This window comes from Ctenocephalides felis, unplaced genomic scaffold (genome assembly GCF_003426905.1).
Source record: "Ctenocephalides felis isolate EL2017-DRISC unplaced genomic scaffold, ASM342690v1 CF-g0.4_SCAFFOLD_01886, whole genome shotgun sequence".
Classification (NCBI taxonomy): domain Eukaryota; kingdom Metazoa; phylum Arthropoda; class Insecta; order Siphonaptera; family Pulicidae; genus Ctenocephalides; species Ctenocephalides felis.
Window position 1 is genome coordinate 119,991,425 of NW_020538040.1, and position 23,835 is coordinate 120,015,259.

Genomic DNA, 23,835 nt, shown 5'->3' on the forward strand with positions numbered 1-23,835 from the left:
TGACACTAACGTTAGTGCAGTGGTAAATTATCCAGTGCCAAAGACATTTAGACAGTTAAGATCATTTTTAGGACTAATAAGTTATTTTAGGAAGTTCATAAGAAATTTTAGTATTAGGTGTAAGCCTCTATATGATTTGTGCAAGGAAGGCGAGTCGTTTCAATTAAACGAGGAAGCGGTTGCAGCCATTGAGTCGGTGAAGCAGGAGTTGGTGAAGCGTTCTGTACTGGCTATATATTCACCGTCAGCACCAATCGAGTTGCATACGGATGGAAGCAGTCAAGGCTATGGAGCGGTTTTGCTACAGAAACAGAAGGATGGGGCTTGGCACCCCACTTGTTATTATAGCAAGAGAGCATCCTCAGCGGAGTCCAAACTTCATAGCTTTGAGCTTGAAATGCTGGCGATAGTTTATGCTGTACAGAAATTCCATGTCTCACGGACTGTAACAGCTTGAAGCTGGCATTGCAGAAAAAGGAGGTAAACCCTAAATTATTAAGATGGTTTTTAATTTTGCAGAATTATGACTATGAGTTGGAACATCGTGTTGCAGCTAGGATGCAACATGTCGATGCGCTCAGTCGATGTCACGAATTGTTGGTGGTGGAAGAGAATTCATTTGAGCGAGTGTTGGCTCTGAAGCAAGACCAAGACGAGGAGATAAAAGCCATAAGGTGTGAGCTAGAGGTAAAGGAGAGTAAGTTTTATAAATTGAGAGATGGCCTTGTATATCGAAAACAAGGAGATGACCTTTTATTTTGGGTACCACAGCAAATGGTGGATAATGTAATTAGGATTGAGCATGAGCAGTTAGGGCATGCTGGAAGGGAGCGTACAAAGGATGGGTTAAAGACTAGTTACTGGTTCAGTGGAATGGCAGCCAGGGTAAGGAATTTTATTGAGAATTGTTTGAAATATATCACATATTCACCAAAGTCTGGAAGACATGAAGGCTATTTGCATAATATCCCAAAAGGGGATAAGCCATTTCTGGTGATCCATATTTATCATTATGGGCTATTGACAGTAATCAAGCGGAAGAAGAAATATGTATTCCTGATGACTGATGGGTTTTCGAAGTTTGTGAAGTTGTTTGCTTGCCAAAGCACATCAAGCAAGATTGTTATTAAACATATGGAGACATATTTCAGCAACTACAGTGTACCAAATAGCATCATTGCCGATAGAGGCAATTGTTTTACGTCAGAAGCTTTCCGGAACTTTCTTTTGGAATACGGAGTCAAGTTAATATTGATTGCTACAGAAGCACCCAGGGCAAATGGACAGGTAGAGCGATGCAATAGAACGCTTACTCCAATGTTGGCAAAGATGACTGAAGGGATAGAGAACTGGGACATGGTTCTGACAGATGTCAAGTTTGCTATGAACAATGCTACCAACAAGACAACAGGGGAGAGCCCCAGTATGCTGATGTTTGGAGTAAGGCAGAGACGACGAGTTGAAGATAAGATGGTGGATTATTTGCAGCAACATCATGAGAGGGGTAATCTTCCTGAGAGAACAAGCAGCCCGTCGGATAGAGGATATGCAACAGGCTTCTAAGTCATACTATGACAAAAAGCGGAAGGAGGCTAATAAATACAGTGTCGCTGACAAGGTAATGATTGAGAATGTTGACACTACTATTGGCGTTAATAAGAAATTGGTGCCAAAATTCAAGGGACTATACCGTGTGGAGGCGGTTTTGGATCATGATCGGTATGTTGTGACTGATCTGGAAGGGTTTCAGTTGGCACATGTGCCATTTACGGGGGTTGTGGACCCCACACGCATGAAGCGTTGGAGTGAATAATGACAATTTGTGAAAGTGAATAGCGCAGAATGAGTGCGTAAGGACAATAAGTGAATTAAAGACAGTAAGGACAATAATGAATAAATGAAATATTATATGTTGTAATGTGGTATTAACTTGTAAAATAATGTATTATGATGTGAATTTGTATATTTCGCTAATTAGATTTTTGTTAGTCAATCGAGGGCGATTGTGGGGTCAGGTTTGGCCGAACTGTTAGCGAAATATATTATGTGAATGTTTGAATGGATGTTTGAATATGGCGCGGATCATGGCAGTCCGTGCGGTTGGTTGGTAAGACTTGAGTTGTGTGTGCAGTTGGCTATATTGACTGTACGAGCAGAGTGAATGTATGCGAGTCGGAAACAGAGAGTTGAACAGAGTGTATGGTAGAGACGAACTTGCGAGATAAAGAATAAAGCTTATGAAGAGTACTGCACCGTGTTGTTTTAATTTATAGATTCCTGACAAATAATTAAATATAGAATATAGACAATAATATATATATATATATATATATACATTATAAGATAAAATTATTTCTTGGACAATAAAATTGTTTCTTGGAGTTTGTGTAACGTGTAAAATGTGTGCGTACGTGTTTGCGGAAACTTGTGGAAACTGTATCGTCATTTGATGAGAGAACGGGATAGAGAGAATTTTAGTGGTTTCATATTACGAAGATTTTCTCAGCCATCATGCGCAGTGAAACATAGATAAAATAATTTTGTTTCCGCAAACACGTACGCACACATTTTACACGTTACACAAACTCCAAGCGGACAACATTTGCGTTTGGAATAAGCTTTTTTTATAATACAATATATTATTTATTTTTATTTTTATTTTAATTTGTACGATTAATTAAAATTTATCATGACTCGACGTTTTATCAAATTGTTGTTTCATAATTTTTTTTGTGCATTTTCGTGTGTTTTTAGTTTTATTTTCAAATTTGTTTGTATGGTGAGTTTCTTTACATTTGTTTATTCTATGTTGTTTTTCATTTGTATATATTTTCACAATATATATTAGTTATAAAATAAATTCATTAAATAGGTTAGATTTATGCTTTTTACATGTTTTTATATTTTTATTTAATTATGTATTTTCTTATATTGTTTTTAAATTCTAAGTCTGAAATATTTAATTGTAGCACTGAAGATGGGTCAAATCAAGACCCGAAACGTATGTTCTCTGAATAAAAACATTTTTTTTTTCAATAAAACTGTTTTTAATCACTGGATGGATGCCCAAGCAACAATTTTATTATGTTATTTCACCATCTGAAGAAAAACCTCTCGCTTTATATTATATATATATATATATATATTATATATATATATATGTATATTATATATATATATATATATATATATGTATATTATATATATATATATATATATATATAGAACTTACTCTTGGCTTTGGTTGTATTGCGCCCCTTGAAAAAGTGCTTGAAGCCCAGTTGGACAAACCGGCAAACCAAGCAAATCAAACATTTCGTGCAGCAACGGTTTTTTGACTGTACTGTCTACATCACAGTCGTTTCCTAAACCTGGTGAAATATTGACCTCCAAAAGCCAAGGGCGTAATTCTTCGTCTACAAGTACATCAAATCCAAAAAATTCAAAACAGTTTGAACATTGAGGTACGGCTGCAGCCTGGGCTAGAATTGTAAGAGCCACTAAACACGATATACGTTGCCATAACAACCAGTCCCGTATTCCATTCTGGCTTAGATACATACGCAATTGGCGCAAAGTCCATTTACATCCTAAAAAATTAAACATTCAACATAATTAAATTATTCATTTGGATGCATAATAATCATAATATTATTAACTTCCCGTAAAGTCCGATTTAATTGATTCAAAAAATATTTTACTTGTATTGATAAAGTGATCCGAAAAAATGAAAATACACATTTTATATGCACATCAGATAAATATTATATATATAAAAAATTATAAGCACATCAAATAAGTAATTTTTTATATTTTTTGAAGTAAAACTTCTTTAGGCGCGACATGGGTGTAAATCCGTACAAATGCAACGGAAATTGTTACGCCAAGCTGAAGTGAGAGTCATTTGCTCTCGATTATATGATTTCTATACGGGTCGATTCTGATGCGTGACTTTATACGTACGTGCGTCACCGAAAGCGTACTTTATACGTGCATACGCCCATCATACGTCACCGAAAGCTTGAAGCATATTGTTTACATTTCCGGTGTTACGTCAAAACTTTTTAAGGTTAAATAGAATTAAATCGTGAGTTAATAAAAATGTCAGGATCGGAAAAATATGTTATCCTGTCCCTCATAAATATTTGTAGTGCAAATTATCGCAAATAATGACATATAAAAAATCTGCGCTGCGTAAGAAGTGTAAGTTTATTGAAGTAATTTGTATTATTCGAGTTTTTCGAGGTTACTATATACCTTTGAGGTTATTACTAAAATGGAAAATATTTTTAAAAAAGACAGATACTACAGTTGCTCAAAGAATGAAAATGTATCACCAGCGAAATAGTCAAAACAAACAAGCAGGCAATAATGAAGTTCTACAAACTCAATTACATGAGTAGTGAAATTGTGGAAACAATATTTCTTTATTGGAAATTTAACGTAAGTTTACATATTTCTCTTTTATGATGGCTATGAAGAATAATTTTAATTTATTATAATAGTAATTATAAATATTGAGGCAGGTTCAAAGCCTCTTACTCTGAAAGATCAAGATTACATCGTCAAACAAAAGAACTGGAGGAAAATAATCGGTTACTGCCAATTTATTAGAAAATCTTGAGCCAGAGGTATCAATTTAGATGTTAATGTCAACACCAATGACATAAGTAAGAATCTTTTCATGTTATTTGACTCCTGAAAAACGCTACAACTATTCACATTTAAACATATTATTCTGTTATCTTTTTAGATGAAAGTACTGCTGTTACTTTTTCTAATACAGCAACTACATCACGTCAACTGCAAATTGATGATTCTGTATATAATGTGATTAATAATGTGAAAAAAACTGATCTTTTGCAAGAGTCAAATAAAGTATTTGAACTTCCATATGAAGACTTCCATTTGTTTAGGAATGCACGAAAATTGTTTGAAAAACAATTTACAAATGATAGCTTTGGCTATGTATGCTTTGTGTGTGATAGACTTTGGTTTCAAAGTGACTTAAAAATATCAAATGATGCTCCAAAACAAATTCTTAACAATGGTTTTCTTAATTTTCAAACAATCAGGTTGGATATCAAACTTGTCGAAAGGCATTAAATTCGGGTAAAATTCCCACTTTGTGTAAATTTAACGGGTTTGTATTTCCACCTATACCAAATTATCTACCTAAACTAGATACTGTATCTGAAAGGTTAATTTTACCTAGGTTGTGTTCCATGCAAATTAGACGATTGCGATATGCAAATGGACAATTTGAAATATTTGGCCAAATTATAAATGTGCCTGTTGACGTTAATGATGGTTAATTGATTACCTCGTAATATTGATGATGATCATTGCATTAACGTTCACATAAAAAGAAAATGATTCATAGATCAAGCTATGTGTGCTTGATAAATAAAACAAATATAAAAGTATGGCTTCAATTTTTTAAGCAAGACAGATATTACAGCTGTTCTAAGAATGAGATTATATCAGCGAAAAAGTAAAAAAATACAAATAGTAAATGAATGTATGTTAATTTTAATTACATGAAGTTCTTCAAACACAATTATTACACGATGAGTGAAGTTACGAAAACAATATTTGTTTAGGCGTTGTTTAACATAATCCACTGTGTGAACGAATGTTATAGAATTTATTAAACAGCAATTACTTTAATTCTATCATGTCATATTTCAAGTATGACTTTGATTACTTTACTGTTTGTAAATATTATACGTATTTTTAATGCAATCATAAATATATAATTTATAATTTATCATTAATTAAATGTGTATAATGATTGTCGACACTAATAAATGTGTGCATCACGAGTGTTACCATATTACTAATAAACATTATTCAAAATTGTTATATGATGTTTTTATTTTTACTTAACTTAAATTTGCTACTTTGTACAGTAGCAAATAAGTTTTACTTCAATCGCGTGGATCCCCTACGCGCACTTGTTCAAGTTCAAATTAATGTCTTTTATATTTTCCACAACGTAAATCAACTGACCAAAATGACACAACAAATATTCGGTTTACGCGAAAACAGGTTATAGTTTAGTCGTTACGAACGTACAGAGCGAATAATTCAGAATAATTCAAAAAACTTGGTTCTGGAATTGTAAAGGTTAGTCTAGCAGTTTCAAAATTTTGAATATTTTTTGTAAAAATCTCTTTTTTTTTGAAAGTTTCTCTTGTAAATGTAGTGCAGTAAATGGAGCGTTTAGGGTCTGAATTTTTTTACTGTGCTCCAAATTGAATGACATTTTGGAATTAGGTTCATCTTACCCTCAAGTTCGAAAGTAAAAACAATTCGGGTTGCGCCATTATCCTCCGGGGAGATGACAACCCTTCACAATTGTGTAATTACATTTTTTCAAAATAACTAATCGATAGAAGAACTAATTATAAGAAAAAATGTCTTTTATAGTTTTTTAAAAAAACTATTACTTTTTAAGTTACTGGTCACTAAAGATTCATATATTTTTGGCGTTTTTTTCGTCTTTTTGCAAATATATCCCAAAATATACATTTAAACAAAAATCGTGTAATGAACAAAATGATGTCAATAAAAATCTAAATAAATCGGTATTAGATAAAGTGTCCTAGAAACAATATTAAGCGATATTTGGAAGAGCAAAGTCGTTTTTTTATTTCATTCAAGATTTAATTGTTGTATTTAAAGCCATCTAGTGGCGAGATTTTACATTTTATGCATTTCGGTAAAACTAGATTTTATAGTGCTCAACATAAGCTTGAGTGAGTGCTGTTACAAGTTTTTTGCGTGTAAAATGAGTGAGCTATCATGCAAATAAGAAGCAGATACGACTTTTTTTTTCTAAATCATGTGGTTTAATGGGCGCCGTTTTCACCAGACTTATAGTAATTCACATTTCACCTAAAATTCACTTCGTTATAGACCTTTTGATAGATTCTAGCAGATTCACTATTTTAGTACAAACTATTTTCAGAAAACACACGATTTTATAAAAACTGTTTTTTCCGTTTTTTTTTTAAATCGAGCTTATTTTCATTATACCTCAAAAAAATAGAAGATACGTATAGAAGTATCTTCTTGGCTTATTATTACAAAAATTGACAGAGAAATGATTGTTTAAAGGGTGCGCGGTTACGCAATTAGAGTCTATCTCGAGCCCTTTAACCGTTCGCCGTTTCAAAATGAGAGGAGTTACAAAAAAAATTATGATGAAAAGAGTTGTAGCCGTTTTATTAACCTTTCAAATGATATATTACAAATTGTGATGGGGTTGAAATTGAAGAAGTTATGGCCCGAAAACTAATATCATTTTTGTCAAATTGTGTCCATATTTCGAGCAATGTATAAGTAAGCAGTATTTGGTGCCCAAAACTATTGACTTATATATATATATACTAGATGACCCGACAGACGTTGTCCTGTACCCACATCTACGTTTTTTTAATATACTATACTGATATTTATACCGTTCAGTTAAAAATAATCATTATTGGTTTTTGAATTTCTATTTACACCAATATATGAGTGATGTTGAACGTAGAACTGTTTCAAATAAAATGATTATTCTCAAGTTCCACAGTTAACACTTTAATTATCCATTTAACAAATATTAAAAAATGTTCAATAAAATTGTATATTAAAATTTATACACTGCAAATTTAATTCCAATAGCTTAATTTATTTTAATGCCAAAGGTTATACAATTTTTCAGTTATACCTGTAGATGTGGATGTATAAATAAATGATTTTTTGTTTATTCACGACTAAAACATTGATTTTCCAAATGTATCACACAAAAAATTCATCGCCTGCCTTTGTGATTTATGGTCATAGCATAAGATACACGTGTTGAAAATTGAATACTTTAAAATTTTAAGGGTATAACAAATTCAGAAAGAATTAATATATAGCATTCTCGGCAAAGGTACAATATCACATTGGATTTTTCTACCCAAAATAATGGCTTAAATGATGTTGTCTATAATTTTTATATATTCGTACCATATTTTAACTGGCTTTTAGTAATTTTATTATCTAAATTACATTTTTCTCACTAATAAATCAATAAACATTATTACTTAAATTTATATTTGAAGTGAATTAATTTATCAAATCCTGTTCACATGTGCTCTACTCAACCTACGGTCAACAGAATTATTGCAGTAAATGGAGAGGTAAAAAGCGTGTGTCGGAAATAGGCTATTCTTTATCTTAAGTTTAGAAGTGAAAACAATTTGCACTTCGTTACCACCCACCGGATTAATTGAATTATAACTCTTAATTATGATTTTATCAGTACTTGCAATACACTATTTTAAAGGTAATTAAATGAGCTACAACTTTCTCTATCATAAATTTTACCGTAACTTCTCTTATTTTGAAATGGCAAAGGATTGAAGGACTCAAAAGACACTCTGTTTGGACACTATCAATATTTGTGTAACAGAAAAATAATAAAAAGCAATAATTGGTCTGTAAAAGACATTGAACTTTCATTTATATACCTTTATACTTATCTTTTAATTTTTTAAATAGTTTTTTTTTTCATGAAATCATTAGCTTTATGGAAATCGTTTGCACTAAAGTTATGGTATTTTCTAGAATCCGTCAAAATCTCTTAAACCTAGTTGTTTCTAGAGGGAATACGATTATTTTTAATTTTGGTGGAAATGGCACTCAAAAACTATTTGCTTTAAATGAAAAAAATATTGTATGCGTCTTTTATCTGCATGATAGCTCACTCATTTTACACGCAGAAGTACTCATTTTAAAGTTTATTTTGAGTACTATAAAACCCCATTTCCATATCTAGCCTAAGATTGTGATTAGGATTTTAATTAATATAATTTTGTTCATTACATGATTTTCGTTTAAATGTATATTTTTAAAAATATTTGCAAAAAACGATGAAAAACGCAAAAAACAACAAATTTTTAGTAGCCAGTAACTTGAAAAGTAATTTCTTTTTTGAAAAAACATTATAAAACATTTTTCTCTTCTAATTAGTTCTTTTATCGATATCCGACGTTAGTTTGAAAGAGATACAACTGCACCACTGAAAAGGGATGTCATGCCCCCGGGTAGTGGCAAATAATTATAATTTATTTTTACTTTTAAACTTGAGAGTAAGATGAACCTAATTCCAAAATTTCATACAAATTGGAGCACATTAAAAATATTCAGACCCAAATTGTCTTGAGTAAATATTTTGTATCCAATGCCAAACATATGAATTTTTGACACAATGAAACTTCTAAATAATTGTTTGAATAAGTAACTTATTTTTGTATCGTGATTTGGTAAAGAAAGGCAAAACACGACTGGATTTAAAAGTTAAAAAATGATGATCAGTCAAAGTGAATTATAGGCTAAGTTTGATTGCGATCACTGACAGACGCATGCGCAGACTGCATCACCTATCAGATGTTGACTGTAAATCTTATATTATTATAATTTTTGGCATATCTCAGCTGCTTTTCGGCAATAATAATGTAGTCATTACATTTTTCTTATTGATAATCATAAATATATTATATTTTAATATTGTCTTAGCCTATAAGTGAATGGAAATGTTTGGCAAATGACAGTCTTCATTTGTTTTAATGTCAAACCATGCCTTTCCATTAATTTGTACAATCTAACTATATTTCTATGAATCTAAAAATTCTAGAAAATTTTCTGAACAAACTTCAGGTTGATATATTTTATGTATAAGATATATATATATATATATACATGCTTATGTGTATTTATAATAATAACGTATATTTTGAAATAGTACGAATTAATTGCTTTAGTGTATATCTCGGGGTGGGGGGGGCACCACGTTTTATTATGTTAATCATGGAATGTATCTATCTTCATAGTACAGAATTTTGGCTGACGATTTACTCCTATAGTAAAGTGTCGTATGGGTGAAAGGTGATTTTAACTGCCCGCGTTGATGATGATGAAGAAATTTTATTTTTAAAATTAGGGAAGCAAAATGTGAAAACAGTCATATACTCATCAAGAAACCTAAGAATAAACTACCCAAAATATGCTAAACTGGTTGTTTTGCACATTATTTCACTGGATGTACTCTACTTCGGCTGCGTTTAATGAAGGCAAAAAAAAATTCACAGATCACCTAGAACAAAGACAAGATTTGAGAATGCAAGCGCAGATATTTATGAATTGTACATCTGAAGTCTAAGATGTATTACAAACTGGTAAATATTGCATGGTTTGTTTGTATGAACTAACTAAAAACATACAATCAAAAAAGTTAAGTCGATTAGACAACTTATCGCAGTATCTTGAAATGATGCGCTATGAAAGTTTTATGAAAGCTTCCACAAACAACACTGCCGTTAAATTAGCTTCTTTGGTTCCAACCGTTGGTGCCATAAATGAGCATAGTAGAAGAGTTTACCTTCAAACACAGATATGGCTTGGCAACAAAAACATTCTCCCAACTGATTGGGGTGGGTAATGAATAAAGGATTATTAAATCCAATCAAAATTTTAGATCCACTAGCACTACAAGAATTACTAAAAATGATTTTTTGTAACTGCAGAAAAGGTTGCGGAGCCTCATGCGGATGCCGAATAGTCTGTTCTGCAATACAGCTTGTGAAACTTGTAGCGGTGATAACTGCCAAAACAGCCCTCCAATAAAGCCAAAAGAAGATAGTGATGATAACAGCAACTCCGACATTGAGTGTCTACTGTTGTTTTAGTTTGAAATAAATTATCATACTATGATTTGATTAAATAATTTTTCAATTTGTAATTGAATATATTAACTGTTTTTATTCAAGGGTAGTTTTAAGAGTTGAACTAATTATGCATATGGTAATTATTTTCGATAAATTGAAATAACATTCATATCATTTTGAATTTCTTAATTTTCTATCAATTTCAAAATAATTTTTCCAAACAATTTTTCATTAAGGGGCTGTTTTTAAAGGTCTGAAAAAGGTTAAAAATTTGATAGTCAAGATAGAAAACATAAAATATTATTTATTTATACGTAATTCTTATTATATCATACCGAAATTTATTTTTAAGTGTTTTTTTTTTCAATTAAGAGGTTGTTTGAAGGGTTTTAGTGTTTTCACGGGGTTGAAAATGATTTTACTGCAAGGTAAATGTATTAAAAAACATTTTTCAATTATATTCTTAAATATTAAAACGTTTTCTAGCGATAAAACGGCTCAATGTCCACTTATTAATTAAGGGGTCGCAACCCCCCCGGGAGGTGATGGCGCAACCCGAATTGTTTTCACTTTTGAACTTGAGGGTAAGATGAACCTAATTCCCAAATTTCATGCAATTCGGAGCACAGTAAAAAAAATTCAGAGGTTATATCCTTTTTTCCTCTCCGTTTGCTGCTCTAATGTAAATATATGTTTTGTGCGATAAGTAGATTATATAAATAATAAAAAATATAGTATATATAATTATCTCTCTAAAAATATTCTTAAAAATATTATTAAATGCTTAATATTTAATAATTATATTTTTTCCTTCTGATATTTAATTGCGGTGCAAAAAGTTCTAGCGATTTGTCTTAAGACACGATGCCAAGCACTGCTAGTTTCCTTTTCAAATTAAAGTAGCTACTATTATTATTTAATACTATTATTAGAAGTTTCAAAACAATCAACATTTCCTGAAATACACGTATACATGCTTTTCTTTAAAATGTGCCAAAATTATCGGACTGTAGAATAAAATATTAAAAATATTGTTTTTGATATCAATAAAATACATTGTATAATAAATAAATCGCTTATTTGAAATCAATGAAAAAATCTGTGTTTACTGACTGACCCATTCCAACTCTTTCCTTCCACTCGGCATATTTAGGTCCTAGTTTATTGATGCTGCAATTAGTCAGATGCCTGAATGGATTTTCCAGATCGTTTAGCGTGAATTTGTCTGTACTGAATCGAGCGAGACCTTCGCGATACAAATAAACCACCGGCGGCCTATAACTCGGAACGCATACGTATAGGCGTAAGTCGAACTTGTAGCCGCCGATTAGTAACGGATTCTGGACGTATCGCTGGACGACTGCGCTGCTGTCGTAGCTCAGTTCGCTCAGGTGCTAATTGAATGGATAATACTATTCATATATTTATTTATAATATTATTACAATATTAAAGCATTAAAACCTTACAATAACATTACAAGAAGCGGCATTCAGCCTAATAATTGACATAATATTTTTCAAGTATAGAAACATTATTGCTTGTAAATAATAATTTTAACTATAAATAATTGTTAGATGAATAAAATTGAAATTGTACAAAATCAATTTTATCCGCAAAAAGTAAAAATTATAGACAAATGTAAATTTTAATGTATGTGGGCATATTTTTTCAGAATTTGGGAAAAGCTTTTTTATTCATCTCACGTAGGGTTGCATGTAAATGTGATGAAGAAATCTGTAATGCATCTTCGAATCGCATTTCGCATTGGTGGCATGAGTGGCGTAATTAAATTTCGATTAAACTTTCGTATCGTTCAGAACAAAATTCACTTCCTATTATTTTATATTTCTATCTCAATCATAGTAGCCATGAATGACATTGGTCAAAATATAATATTGTAATGATTTATTAACTTCCCGTAGGGCAAGTTATAGTAATCGCAAGAAAATCGAAGATGAACATTTTTATATATCCGGGGCAAAAAGTGCCAAAAACGGTAACACAGTTTTTAAGAGAACGGAGCGTTCGATTTTAAAAATTTCTAAAAACATTTTGCTTGTATTGACAAGATAAAAAACTGATTAAATTTTTGGGAAGGCAGGTCTAGTGGTTATAGACTCTTAATAAAAATAAGTTAAAAAAATGCCATTTGGCGGTCAAAAATGTTCATTGGACATATGTACATCAAATTATCAAATATTTTATAGAGATTTTAATAATATGTACACATTTTGTGTAATGTTTTTAGGTTCCGTACCAAGATTTTTAATTTTAAATTTCACGTATATAGTTCAAATTTGAATAATTTAAAAAAACATTTGATTCGTATTGATAAGGAAACGTGCTGATTAGTTTTTGGCATATGCAGGTCAAACCGTTTCGAAGATACGGGGCAAAAAAAAAACAAAAATTGTAATTCAGATTTTCACAAAACCTTTTTTTTGTATTGATTAAACGAAGAATTGTTAAAATTTTTGTAAAGGCAGGTCTAACGGTTATGGACCCTGAATATTTTTTTTTTTTTAATGTTATTTGGCGGTAAAAATGTTCACTAGACATATGCACATCAAATTATAAGATATTTTATAAATATTTTAATAATGTGCACACATTTTATGTCAATTTTTTTTGGTTCCGTACCAAGATTTTAAATTTTGAAGTTTATGTATATGGTTCAAACAAATGTCTTTGACATTTGCGACAGTATGAACTAATCGATTTATATTATTGAACAAACATTGGGTACTCGATCGCGATTGCTCGATTGCAAAAATGGTCATGCAGTTTTTGAGAGAACGGATCATCCGATTAAATTAATTCAAAAAACCTTTTGCTTGTGTATACGGTGTGCAAAAAAAAAAGGATTTACAAAAAATTTCTTTTTTTGTAAATTTTCAAAAAAAAAATTCAAAATTTTCAAAATAAAAAATTCAAAATTTAAAAAAAAAAAATAAATTTTCAGAAAACTCAAATATTTGAGATTTTTCATCAAATTGAAATGAATATCTAAATTACAAAAAATTGGAAAAACATCAAAATTGAAAAAAATTGAGAATATTTCAAAATTTTCAAAAAAAACGGTCATTTTCAAAAAATTCCAAATTCTCCAAAAATTAATAAAAAAAATCGATTTTTTTTTAATTTCAAAATTATCAAAAAAATCAAATTAAAAAAAAAATTAAAGAAATTTCTTGTAAGCATACACATAAATTGTTTGTAGAATACGCTCGTCGCCTAATAAGCACTTATAAATTTAGAGTATGTATTTATAATAAATAATCTATTTGAAATTATTTAAAACAATTATTGATTATTTTCATTCCTCGAATATTTACGAAAGTTCCAGCAATTTGCCTTAAGGCACGATGCCATGCGCCACACTAGTTTTTATTTTTAATTGTATTTATATCTACTTATATTTGTGCAAAATTCACATACACAGAATTCAATTTATCTTTTATTTGCGTATTTGAGTAGCCCCTTTTTAGTGTTGAGATAAGAAACTTTTCAGCCCAGTCTCTTATTTAAGAATTACTGGCGATTGATCACAACTGAGATTTTATTTCTATACACTCGTTTTAAATATTTTTGACTACGAAAAATTTCGAGGTCTGGAACTTTGTTCAAATTACTTGGCAAGTATGTGGGCTCACTCGTAGAAAATGTCCGGAGGTTATTATTGTTTATGCTACCCATCCACTAGGCAACCAGGCGACCGAGCAATTTATGACCAAATGACCAATAAATGTCCAGTTGTAAAAATTTTCGGTGTCTCGGGCGATCGAACAAAATTTCATTCATATTTCTTGAACATTTTTGAACGTGAAATGAGATAAAATCGACTTTTATTGCAAATTTTAGATCGTTTTCATTTTATTTATTTTTTATATAAAAATCATATTAAACTTATTGATATTAAATTAATGTTGTACATTTGCAACAGATGAATTTGGAGTGGATTTTGTCTCAAATATATAGCTCAAAATATTGTTCAAACGTAGACCAATAGCCGTTATAACAAATTATTCACGATTTATATTATATTAGAACCTAATTTTAACCTGAAACATGGCCTTTAATCTTGGACGTATATACGTCTACATTTACAATAATGCAGATACGAGAAAGGGTCGTGCAATGTGAATTTCATAAGTGAAATTAAATTCCAAACCAATGACTCATATTTTTTGAGGTGCAATTAAAAACGGACAACTTTTAAAACAAATTCAATATTATATTTATTTTTGAAGGAAAAAAACACGAATTAAAAATCAATTTTTTATTCATATGAATAAAATGTGGAAAACTTTATGTATGCATTTCCCCAGTATAATCAATTTTTTGTAGTATATAAAAAGTTTTTTAATAGATAACACATCGCATTGCCGTTCTTACTATATTCATTTCTAAGATTTTATTTATAACTAGCTGACCCGGCAAACGTTGTTTTGCTAAGTAAGGTATATTCTAAACAATTTCTAGAGAATCAAAAATATTAATACTTTAAGTGTATAAGGATGTGTTGTTTGAATGCTATGAACACCATTAGTTTGTCTATATTTTATCAACACAATCAAACTGGAAGTTTTATACACTTTCTATAGAAAACATGGTACAATCCAATCCAAGTCATTTTTGGTCTTTCGACTTATTGAATTCGTTTCAAGTTTTTCAGATTCTTTTTTGATTCAGGATTTTATGTATAATTGTAAATAATACTATTGAGCTTATACACATTTTTCAAATTTCTGCGAGGGGAGATGAATTAGGTATCTCTTCTTTGACCTGCTTTTTGAAAAGTTTCAACAACATTCGATGAATTAAAGTAAATTTAATAAAAAGTATATATGTAGAGCAGGGCGAGGCACGAAGGTCCAATTTGACTTTGAGCAAATATAAACTATATTATGAAAAGCAAACCAATTATGTCAAAACAAATAACACATTTCAAACGAACAATTATCTGACTACGTTCAGTAAAACTGTCAGCTACTTCGTCATTGTAGAAATGTGCTTTTTTGCTGTCTCTCAAAAATTTGTTATCTAGACCTTTTTACCCCATAGACAGGGGAACTTGGAACGGCCAGGTGACAAAGAGGTTTAATGTCTTATTTTAATTTTAAAGGTATTTTACAGAATGATTACACTTTTAACTAATGCTAAAAAACTACCAACGGAAGAAAATACTTTTATTTTGGATTTTCAAAGATTATAGTTTATCTCCAGATAGCAAAGTCATAAGAATCAAGGTTATAGCTGGTTATACATCTTTTGCCCTCTACTTTTCAATTCCTAACAACAATGCTTAAACAATGCTCAACTTTACTGATTTTTGGCACATCGGTGGTGGACCTTTCTAATCCCGGACCTTCATATATTACTATCTATTCTGCGATAAATTCTGGGCAGTTATAACTGGAAAAATGTTATTCGACAAAATGTCCATTTGATCGATACCAAATTTAGGTTCTGAATTTAAATAACATGAATAAAAAATAATATAACATAGAAAATGTTTTATAAATACCAATAAGTATATAATTATACAAAAGAGATCTTTCAGAGCATCGTGTTTGAGAAAAATATGCCAAAAAGTGCATTTTCATATTAACAGTTAAAAAAAGTTGATATTTTGAGTTTCTAGTAATACTTGCGGTCCGTTTACTAACGTTTTTATATATAAATAAAACTACAAACAAAACTACTTACTACAAATTTATCATAAATAAATAATATTCGCGTAAAACATCCTATTAAACGTAATTGAACATCATCTGTCAAAAGCGTTTGACATTTCACGAAATTGCCACCGTCCATTGTTTTATTTAAATTACGCTTCTACAAAAATTTTCAAATTAAAAATGTAAAGTTTGTACGCAGATTTGAAACAATTTCTCACCTTTTGGACTTTCTCTGGATTGGCACGAATTTTTCAAGACTAAGACTGGCCAAATCGATTCAGCCGTTTTCGAGTTTTATTCGGACATTTGAAAGAGAGCTCCATTTTTATATATAAGATATATAAAGAAATTTGGTTAATTAATTAAAGAAAAAAAAATTAATATTTTTCTTATATCATTGAAATCAGCGCAAGAAATGGATTTTGCGATCTAAGGTGTTAACGATTAATTTACAGAATTTCGGGTTTTGGAAAAATCAGATTAAATTCATTTGGGGATTTTTGGTTCGAATATACCTGGATTCAGGATTAATCCATTAAATGAAATGTTAGCTTTTACAAAAAGGAATTACTGCATTATTGAAGGCATTATTGACATACATTTAATAATATAATTTAAATAATATTGTGAATATAAAAGTAACTACTTTATTTAGCAAATAATAATGTGTACCCATGAAAGTTACCGTATTATTCTATAAAGTATGTATTTAAATACTGTATAAATATTTAAAAAAAATTACTGAATAGTGACACACCGTGTCGAAACGTACAAATAAATAGTTCATTATTTATTGTTCTTAGAATAAATATAATTCATGCTTATTTGTATGGTTACTTGTAATATCTGAATATATATTTTGCAATAGTGCACTTTTCAAGTAATTTTAGATTAGTCTATTATTATTATTATTTTTATTCTTGAACTATTTCAAATGGTTTACTTAGATAAAGTATTATTCTTGACTGTATAATCAACCGAATAAAAGCAAGGATGTTATCTGAAACGCATGGATTTATAATAATTTTCAAATATAAATAAATATTAAATATTATGCACAAATAAATATAAAATTTCACCTACATATTTTTACCTACGTGATTTTGAAAATATATTTTTGTATTTTACGAAAAAAGGTATCGTTTCGAGTCATTTTATGACTATGGTCTCATAAAATTGGCAAAATATTCAGGTAAAATCTGGTTGCTCCGCTCTCCGCCAGAACTGCGGACATCATTTTAGTCGCCTGAACTATCAATTTTTATCATTTTACTACGGATCTTGATAAAAAATTTCAAGTCGGGTGCTAATGATTTTTTTGTACTGTTAATTTTTTTATAATGTTTGTTGAAACATATAATAGGCGATGTCTTGCAAATTCGAAAATATTGCTCATGACATCATGTTTCATCTCTATTTTGTATCTGCCTCTTGCTCATTCCATAATAAATCTTCTGGTTGCTTTGATAATAAACTTCCTAATGGATGGGTACCTGTTAGAATACAAAATTATATATATATAGAATGCGGACCTGGTGAGGATATCTACCTAGGAGTGAAAGAGGGGGTATCTCCGCCATGGTATAAAAGAAAGAAGTTTCAACAAAATCATTCTATTTTGACTGCCTGCCCAAAGGAATAATATACCTTGTATTATTGTATAAATAGAATACTGTTATGTAAATATTATCAAAGTAATAAATTTTATTTTACCATTAATATTGGTTATGGGCCCAGGTGAAATCCCAGGTAGAATCCCAGGTACAAGTCCAGGTAGAAGCCCAGCGTACTGAGCGAGTTCGGGAATCTAGAGACTGATAACGATTAACGGGATCCTGACGTAAACAGTGAGTGTTTTTGAAGTATAGAATTTAAAGTGTAGTGTTGTTTACAAAAAGATGACGTCTTCAATCAAAATCGAACCATTGTGCGAGGAGAACTATGATGAATGGAAAATTCATTTAACAGCCATTCTGAAGAAGAATGACTTATGGGGATATGTAAGCGGCGAAATAGCGAAACCATTGACCGCCGAAAAATATGCGGAATGGGTTATAAATGACGGAAAAGCGCAATCTGATTTGGTACTACACATGAGAGGAAAAGAATTAAAAATGTGCGCGCGTCTCGGTTCCGCGAAAGCGATATGGGACAAATTGCAGGAACTATTCGAAAGTCGGGGTGCAACGAGGCGAACAACTCTCATGAAAAAATGTGTAACATTAAAGATGCATGAAGGCGATGATTTGACAAAACATGTGACAGATTTTTGTGAAACTGCTGCAAAACTCAACGATATCGGCTTTGTAGTCCCAGACGAAATGCTGGTAACGTTACTAATGCACAGTCTCCCTGAATCATTCGCAATGTTTAAAGAATCCATAGAAGCGCAGGAGAAGTTGCCAACACTGGAAGTTTTAAAGGTTAGATTGTTTGACAGAATTCAAGGCAACAAACTAGATGAGGAAAATAAACATTCACAGGGGATACTTTATTCGGAAAGAATAAATAAGGAGCCATCAGATCATAAATCGAATGCTGCATATCGAAGAAGTATATGCCATAAATGCAAGAAAGTCGGACATTTTGCACGTGATTGCGTAACCAAATTTGAATCACGTCGGCAAATAAAGTGTCATAGATGCGAAAAAGGAGGACATTTTGCTCGAGACTGCCGATCGAGGTATCCAGCCGGTAAGCAGTCCACAACATATAGTAGTGAACAAAGCGTGTTGTTTGGCTTTAATGAACAATCATCATTACCAGACAATATTTGGTGCTTAGATAGCGGGTGTACAAGCCATATGTGTCATCAAAAGAATAATTTTGAAAACCTTAATCGATCAAATGCGGAATTGAAACTGGCTAATAACGACTGTACTGTTATTAAAGGAATTGGAAATATTCAGACCACGTTTGAACAAAATAAAGATAAACACGTGAGATTAGAAAATGTGTTATATGTTCCAGACTTACGAATTAATTTATTATCAGTATCTAAAGCCACTGATAATGGATATAAAGTGATTTTTACACGAAAGAGTGCATTTCTAACTAAAGAAGGCAAGATTGAATTGAAAGCACGTCGTCGAGGTGATTTATATTATATTAATGAAAAAGTGAATTCAGCGAAAAGTGTGAGTGAAAATACGAAGGGTATTGATGTGTGGCACAAAAAGTTAGGGCACTTGAATGAATATGACATTAAAGCAATGGTTAAAAATAAAAGAGTGCACGGTTTAAATATGAATATTAATAAAATGTTAACAAATTGTGAAATCTGTGTTAGTGAAAAACAAACGAGACTACCCTTTCCAAGATTGAAGGAGATTCGTACGAAGAATTTATTGGAAATTATACACAGTGATGTATGTGGGCCAATGAGAGCTCCTTCATTCTCAGGTATGAAATATTTTGTAACGTTTATTGATGATGCATCACGTTGGTGTGAAGTATATTTCATAAAGTGTAAATCCGAAGTACTGAGTGCATTTAAGCAATATAAAATGTATGTAGAAAACAAAACTGGACACAAGATTAAAGCTTTGCAGACAGATAATGGCAGAGAATATTGTAATAATGAATTCAATAATTTTTTAAATAATAATGGTATCAAAAGACGGCTTACTTCACCGTATACGCCTCAACAAAATGGTGTAGCCGAAAGGAAGAACAGGACATTAATAGAAATGGCACGTTGCATGTTAAAGCAAGCGGGGGCACCACAACGGTTTTGGGCTGAGGCTGTTTGCAATGCCAATTACACTAGAAACAGATGTCCAACAAGTGCACTAGATGGATGTATACCATATACGGTATGGACTGGAAAAATTCCAAATTTAGGTTATTTACAAATATTTGGATCAAAAGCATATGTTTTGATTAAAAATGGAAATATCAAAGGAAAATTTGATTCAAGATCTAAACCTGGAATCTTTGTTGGTTATTCGAATAATGCTAAGGCTTATCGAATATATATACCGGGAAGCAATAAGATAATTGAGAGCAGAGATGTTAGATTCTTGAACTATTCTGGATTTAATAATGAATATAGTGAGATATATAGTAAAAATGGTTATGATGTATATTTAAAATTGGGAAATGTCGAACAAAATACAAACCATGAAAGACCAGCACAGCAGCAATCAAAACGTGGAAAAGGGCGTCCTAGGATTATTCGGACAGGTCATGCGGGAAGGCCGCGAAAAGAATATCAAATAAATAAAGAGATGATCGAAGATACATTAGAAGAATCCTCTGGAGAAGGGGAGGTTGATAAAGGGATTTCAAACGAAAACAATGTGATTAGTGAAAAATGTGAAATATTTGAAAATGCTTTTAATATATCCAAAATTAATATTACGACTTGGGAACAAGCTAGTCAGCTAGGTGATGCTGACGAATGGAGGAAAGCGTTAGAAGACGAGTACCTTGCGCAAATCAAAAATATGTCATGGGACATAGTTGAGCGACCCACACAAAAGAAAGTTATTGAAAACAGATTTGTTTTTACAACAAAATTAGATGAAGAACCTAATAGAAAAAAGGTGCGGTTAGTTGCAAAAGGATGTTCACAAAAATATGGTGAAGATTTTTGTGAGACATATTCTCCGGTGGCACGATCAACTTCTATTAGACTATTGGCAGCATTATCTGCGGAAATGGGTTTAGAAATTCATCAAATGGATGTCGTAACTGCATATTCAAATGGAGAACTCGAAGAAAAAGTCTACATGAATCTGCCAGAACAATTACATGAAGTATTATATAAAATTGTGAATAAGAAACCATTGGGTACTATTCAAAAACCGGCTACTGAGAAAATTAGAGATACAGCGAAGACCTGGCTGAAAAATATTGAGAAAAGCCCAGATCCCGTATGTTTATTGAAGAAAGCACTATATGGATTACGTCAATCAGGTATTCAATGGCACAAAAAATTTGTAACAAAATTGCAGACAATGGGATTCAAAGCAATGTCGCAAGACCCATGTTTGTTTATGTGCAATAAAACAGGAAAACATACATTGATAGTTATTTATGTTGATGATTTATTAATTGCTTCAAATGATAAAGATTGGTTAAATGAAATTAAACTATCTTTATCTGAATGTTTTGAGATGAGAGACTTAGGCAAAGTAGATAGATGTCTTGGAATTGAATTCAAACAGAAAAATGGATTTGTATATTTAAAACAACGTTCTTATGCAGAAAATATACTAAATCGTTTTAATATGGAAAATTGTAAAACAGTATCAACACCATGTGAGGTTAGACCCCAACTGATTAAACCTAAGGAACCCAATGAATATATCATGCAAAAGTATCCTTATCAATCTTTAATAGGGGCATTAATGTATTTGGCAGTAACTACAAGACCAGATATTGCCTATGCAGTAAATTATTTAAGTCAATTTAATACGAATTACGATACAACACATTGGAACGCAGCAAAGAGAGTATTGCGGTACCTGAAAGGTACATTGAATTATGGATTGAAATATAAGAAAACAAATCAAAATTTATTTGGAGTTGCAGACGCAGATTGGGGAGGTAACATAGTTGACTATAAATCATATTCGGGATTTTGCTTCATATTTGCAGGTGCGCCTATCAGTTGGGAAGCGCGAAAACAGAAAATAGTAGCTCAATCAACAACGGAAGAATGAATGAATATATAGCTTTGAGTGAGGCAACAAGGGAAGCTATATATTTGAACGAATTATTGAAGACTCTAGATATAGGAAGTGAAACGGTTACAATATATAATGACAGCCAGAGTGCTATACAACTTGTAAAAAACAATAGGTTCCATCCACGAACGAAGCATATCGGATTAAAATATCACAAGGTACGTGATGAATATATTAATAAGAAAATTAATATTCAATTTCTATGCAGCGAACAGATGCCAGCAGATATGCTTACTAAAGGTTTGATTAGAAATAAACACGAAGAGTGTCTGAGGAGAATTGGAATGGATGGACTGCAAATAGTATAATAAATATAATTTTGAGGTGAGGTGTTAGAATACAAAATTATATATATAGAATGCGGACCTGATGAGGATATCTACCTAGGAGTGAAAGAATCTCCGCCATGGTATAAAAGAAAGAAGTTTCAACAAAATCATTCTATTTCGACTGCCTGCCCAAAGGAATAATATACCTTGTATTATTGTATAAATAGAATACTGTTATGTAAATATTATCAAAGTAATAAATTTTATTTTACCATTAATAGTACCTTTATAGTATTATACAATTGACGGCTTTTGGGTGTTATTAGTCTAGATCCCCAAAATGCGCCGTTGCGTTATAATCATCCCCTGCAATAAACAAATTACCAAAGCTGCTAAAAAAGTTGTAAACTGATTTTCTATAATTGAAAACAATAGATTGCCGATACTGTAATTTTGTGGGTCATTAGATCAATTGAATAATTCATCGATTGTATATAGTCAGTGTTAAATGGTTCTGTCTTGTAATGTCTAATGATAATGGCAGTGCCACCGTGTAGTCTGTCGTTCGGATGATTTTTGGTGTATGCGATAATCTGGAAAATAAATATAATGATTTGTCTCGATAAAATGCGTCGGAAATTAGCATGATGTCTATGACAAAAATTGCTTGAGTTCATGAAAATGATTGCTCAAGACATTAAAGTAAAAGTAAAAATTGTGTTTTATCATAAGGTCAGAAAAATATAAATTGTAAAAAAACATTCACTGACTGAAAACGTGGTGAAAAATTATTCGATTATTAAAATGGCTGTTATGGAATAGAGATTTGTGAAAATAGGGTAATAATTTAGAGTTGTATGCATTTTTTTATTCCGCATTTTAAAAAATAAAATGAGAAAAAACTGATTCCAAATGTTACAAAAGATGTTAGGGGTGGACAACCTCTAATAAAAATAAATAGTTTTTCGAAGTAAAAGTGTTCTATGTATTTTTAACTTCCCGTAGGATAAGTTATAGCAATCGTAAAAAAATAAAAAACTAAAATTTGTATACATCTTTACGTTTCAAACATTTCTGAATATGTTGGCATACCTTAGAAAAAATGGATGTATGTGTGTGTGTGTGTGTGTGTATGTGTATGTGTGCGGATACATATTTTTGTCGACGATTTCGGGAACACCAATCAACCGATTTGAATAATTAAAAAAACATTCGATTTGTATTGATAAGGAGACGTGCTGATTAGTTTTTGGCGAAGGCAGGTCTAGCCGTTCCAAAAATACAGGGCAGCAAGTACCAAAAATAATAACTCAATTTTTAAGAGAACGGAGCATCCGATTTTAATAATTCAAAAAACATTTTACTTCTATTGACGAAATGAACAACTGGTAAATTTTTTGGGAAGGCAGGTCCAGCGGATATAGACTCTCGATAAAAATTAGTTAAAACTAGTGGGGCACATGGAATCGTGCCTTAAGGCAAATTGCTGGA

The 23,835-nt window shown here is 31.2% G+C and overlaps 1 protein-coding gene across 1 annotated transcript in view; it reads right to left on the reverse strand.

The window, feature by feature from the left end:
- Positions 1–3,228: 3,228 nt before the first annotated feature.
- LOC113375812 (probable tubulin polyglutamylase TTLL2) overlaps positions 3,229–23,835 on the reverse strand; it is a 160,078-nt gene continuing 139,471 nt past the window's right edge. The window contains exons 4-5 of the mRNA XM_026615760.1: positions 11,818–12,094; positions 3,229–3,590 (exon numbers count right to left, since the gene is read on the reverse strand). Coding sequence (XP_026471545.1) covers positions 3,229–3,590; positions 11,818–12,094 — 639 coding nt within the window. The remainder of the gene's footprint in view (positions 3,591–11,817; positions 12,095–23,835) is intronic.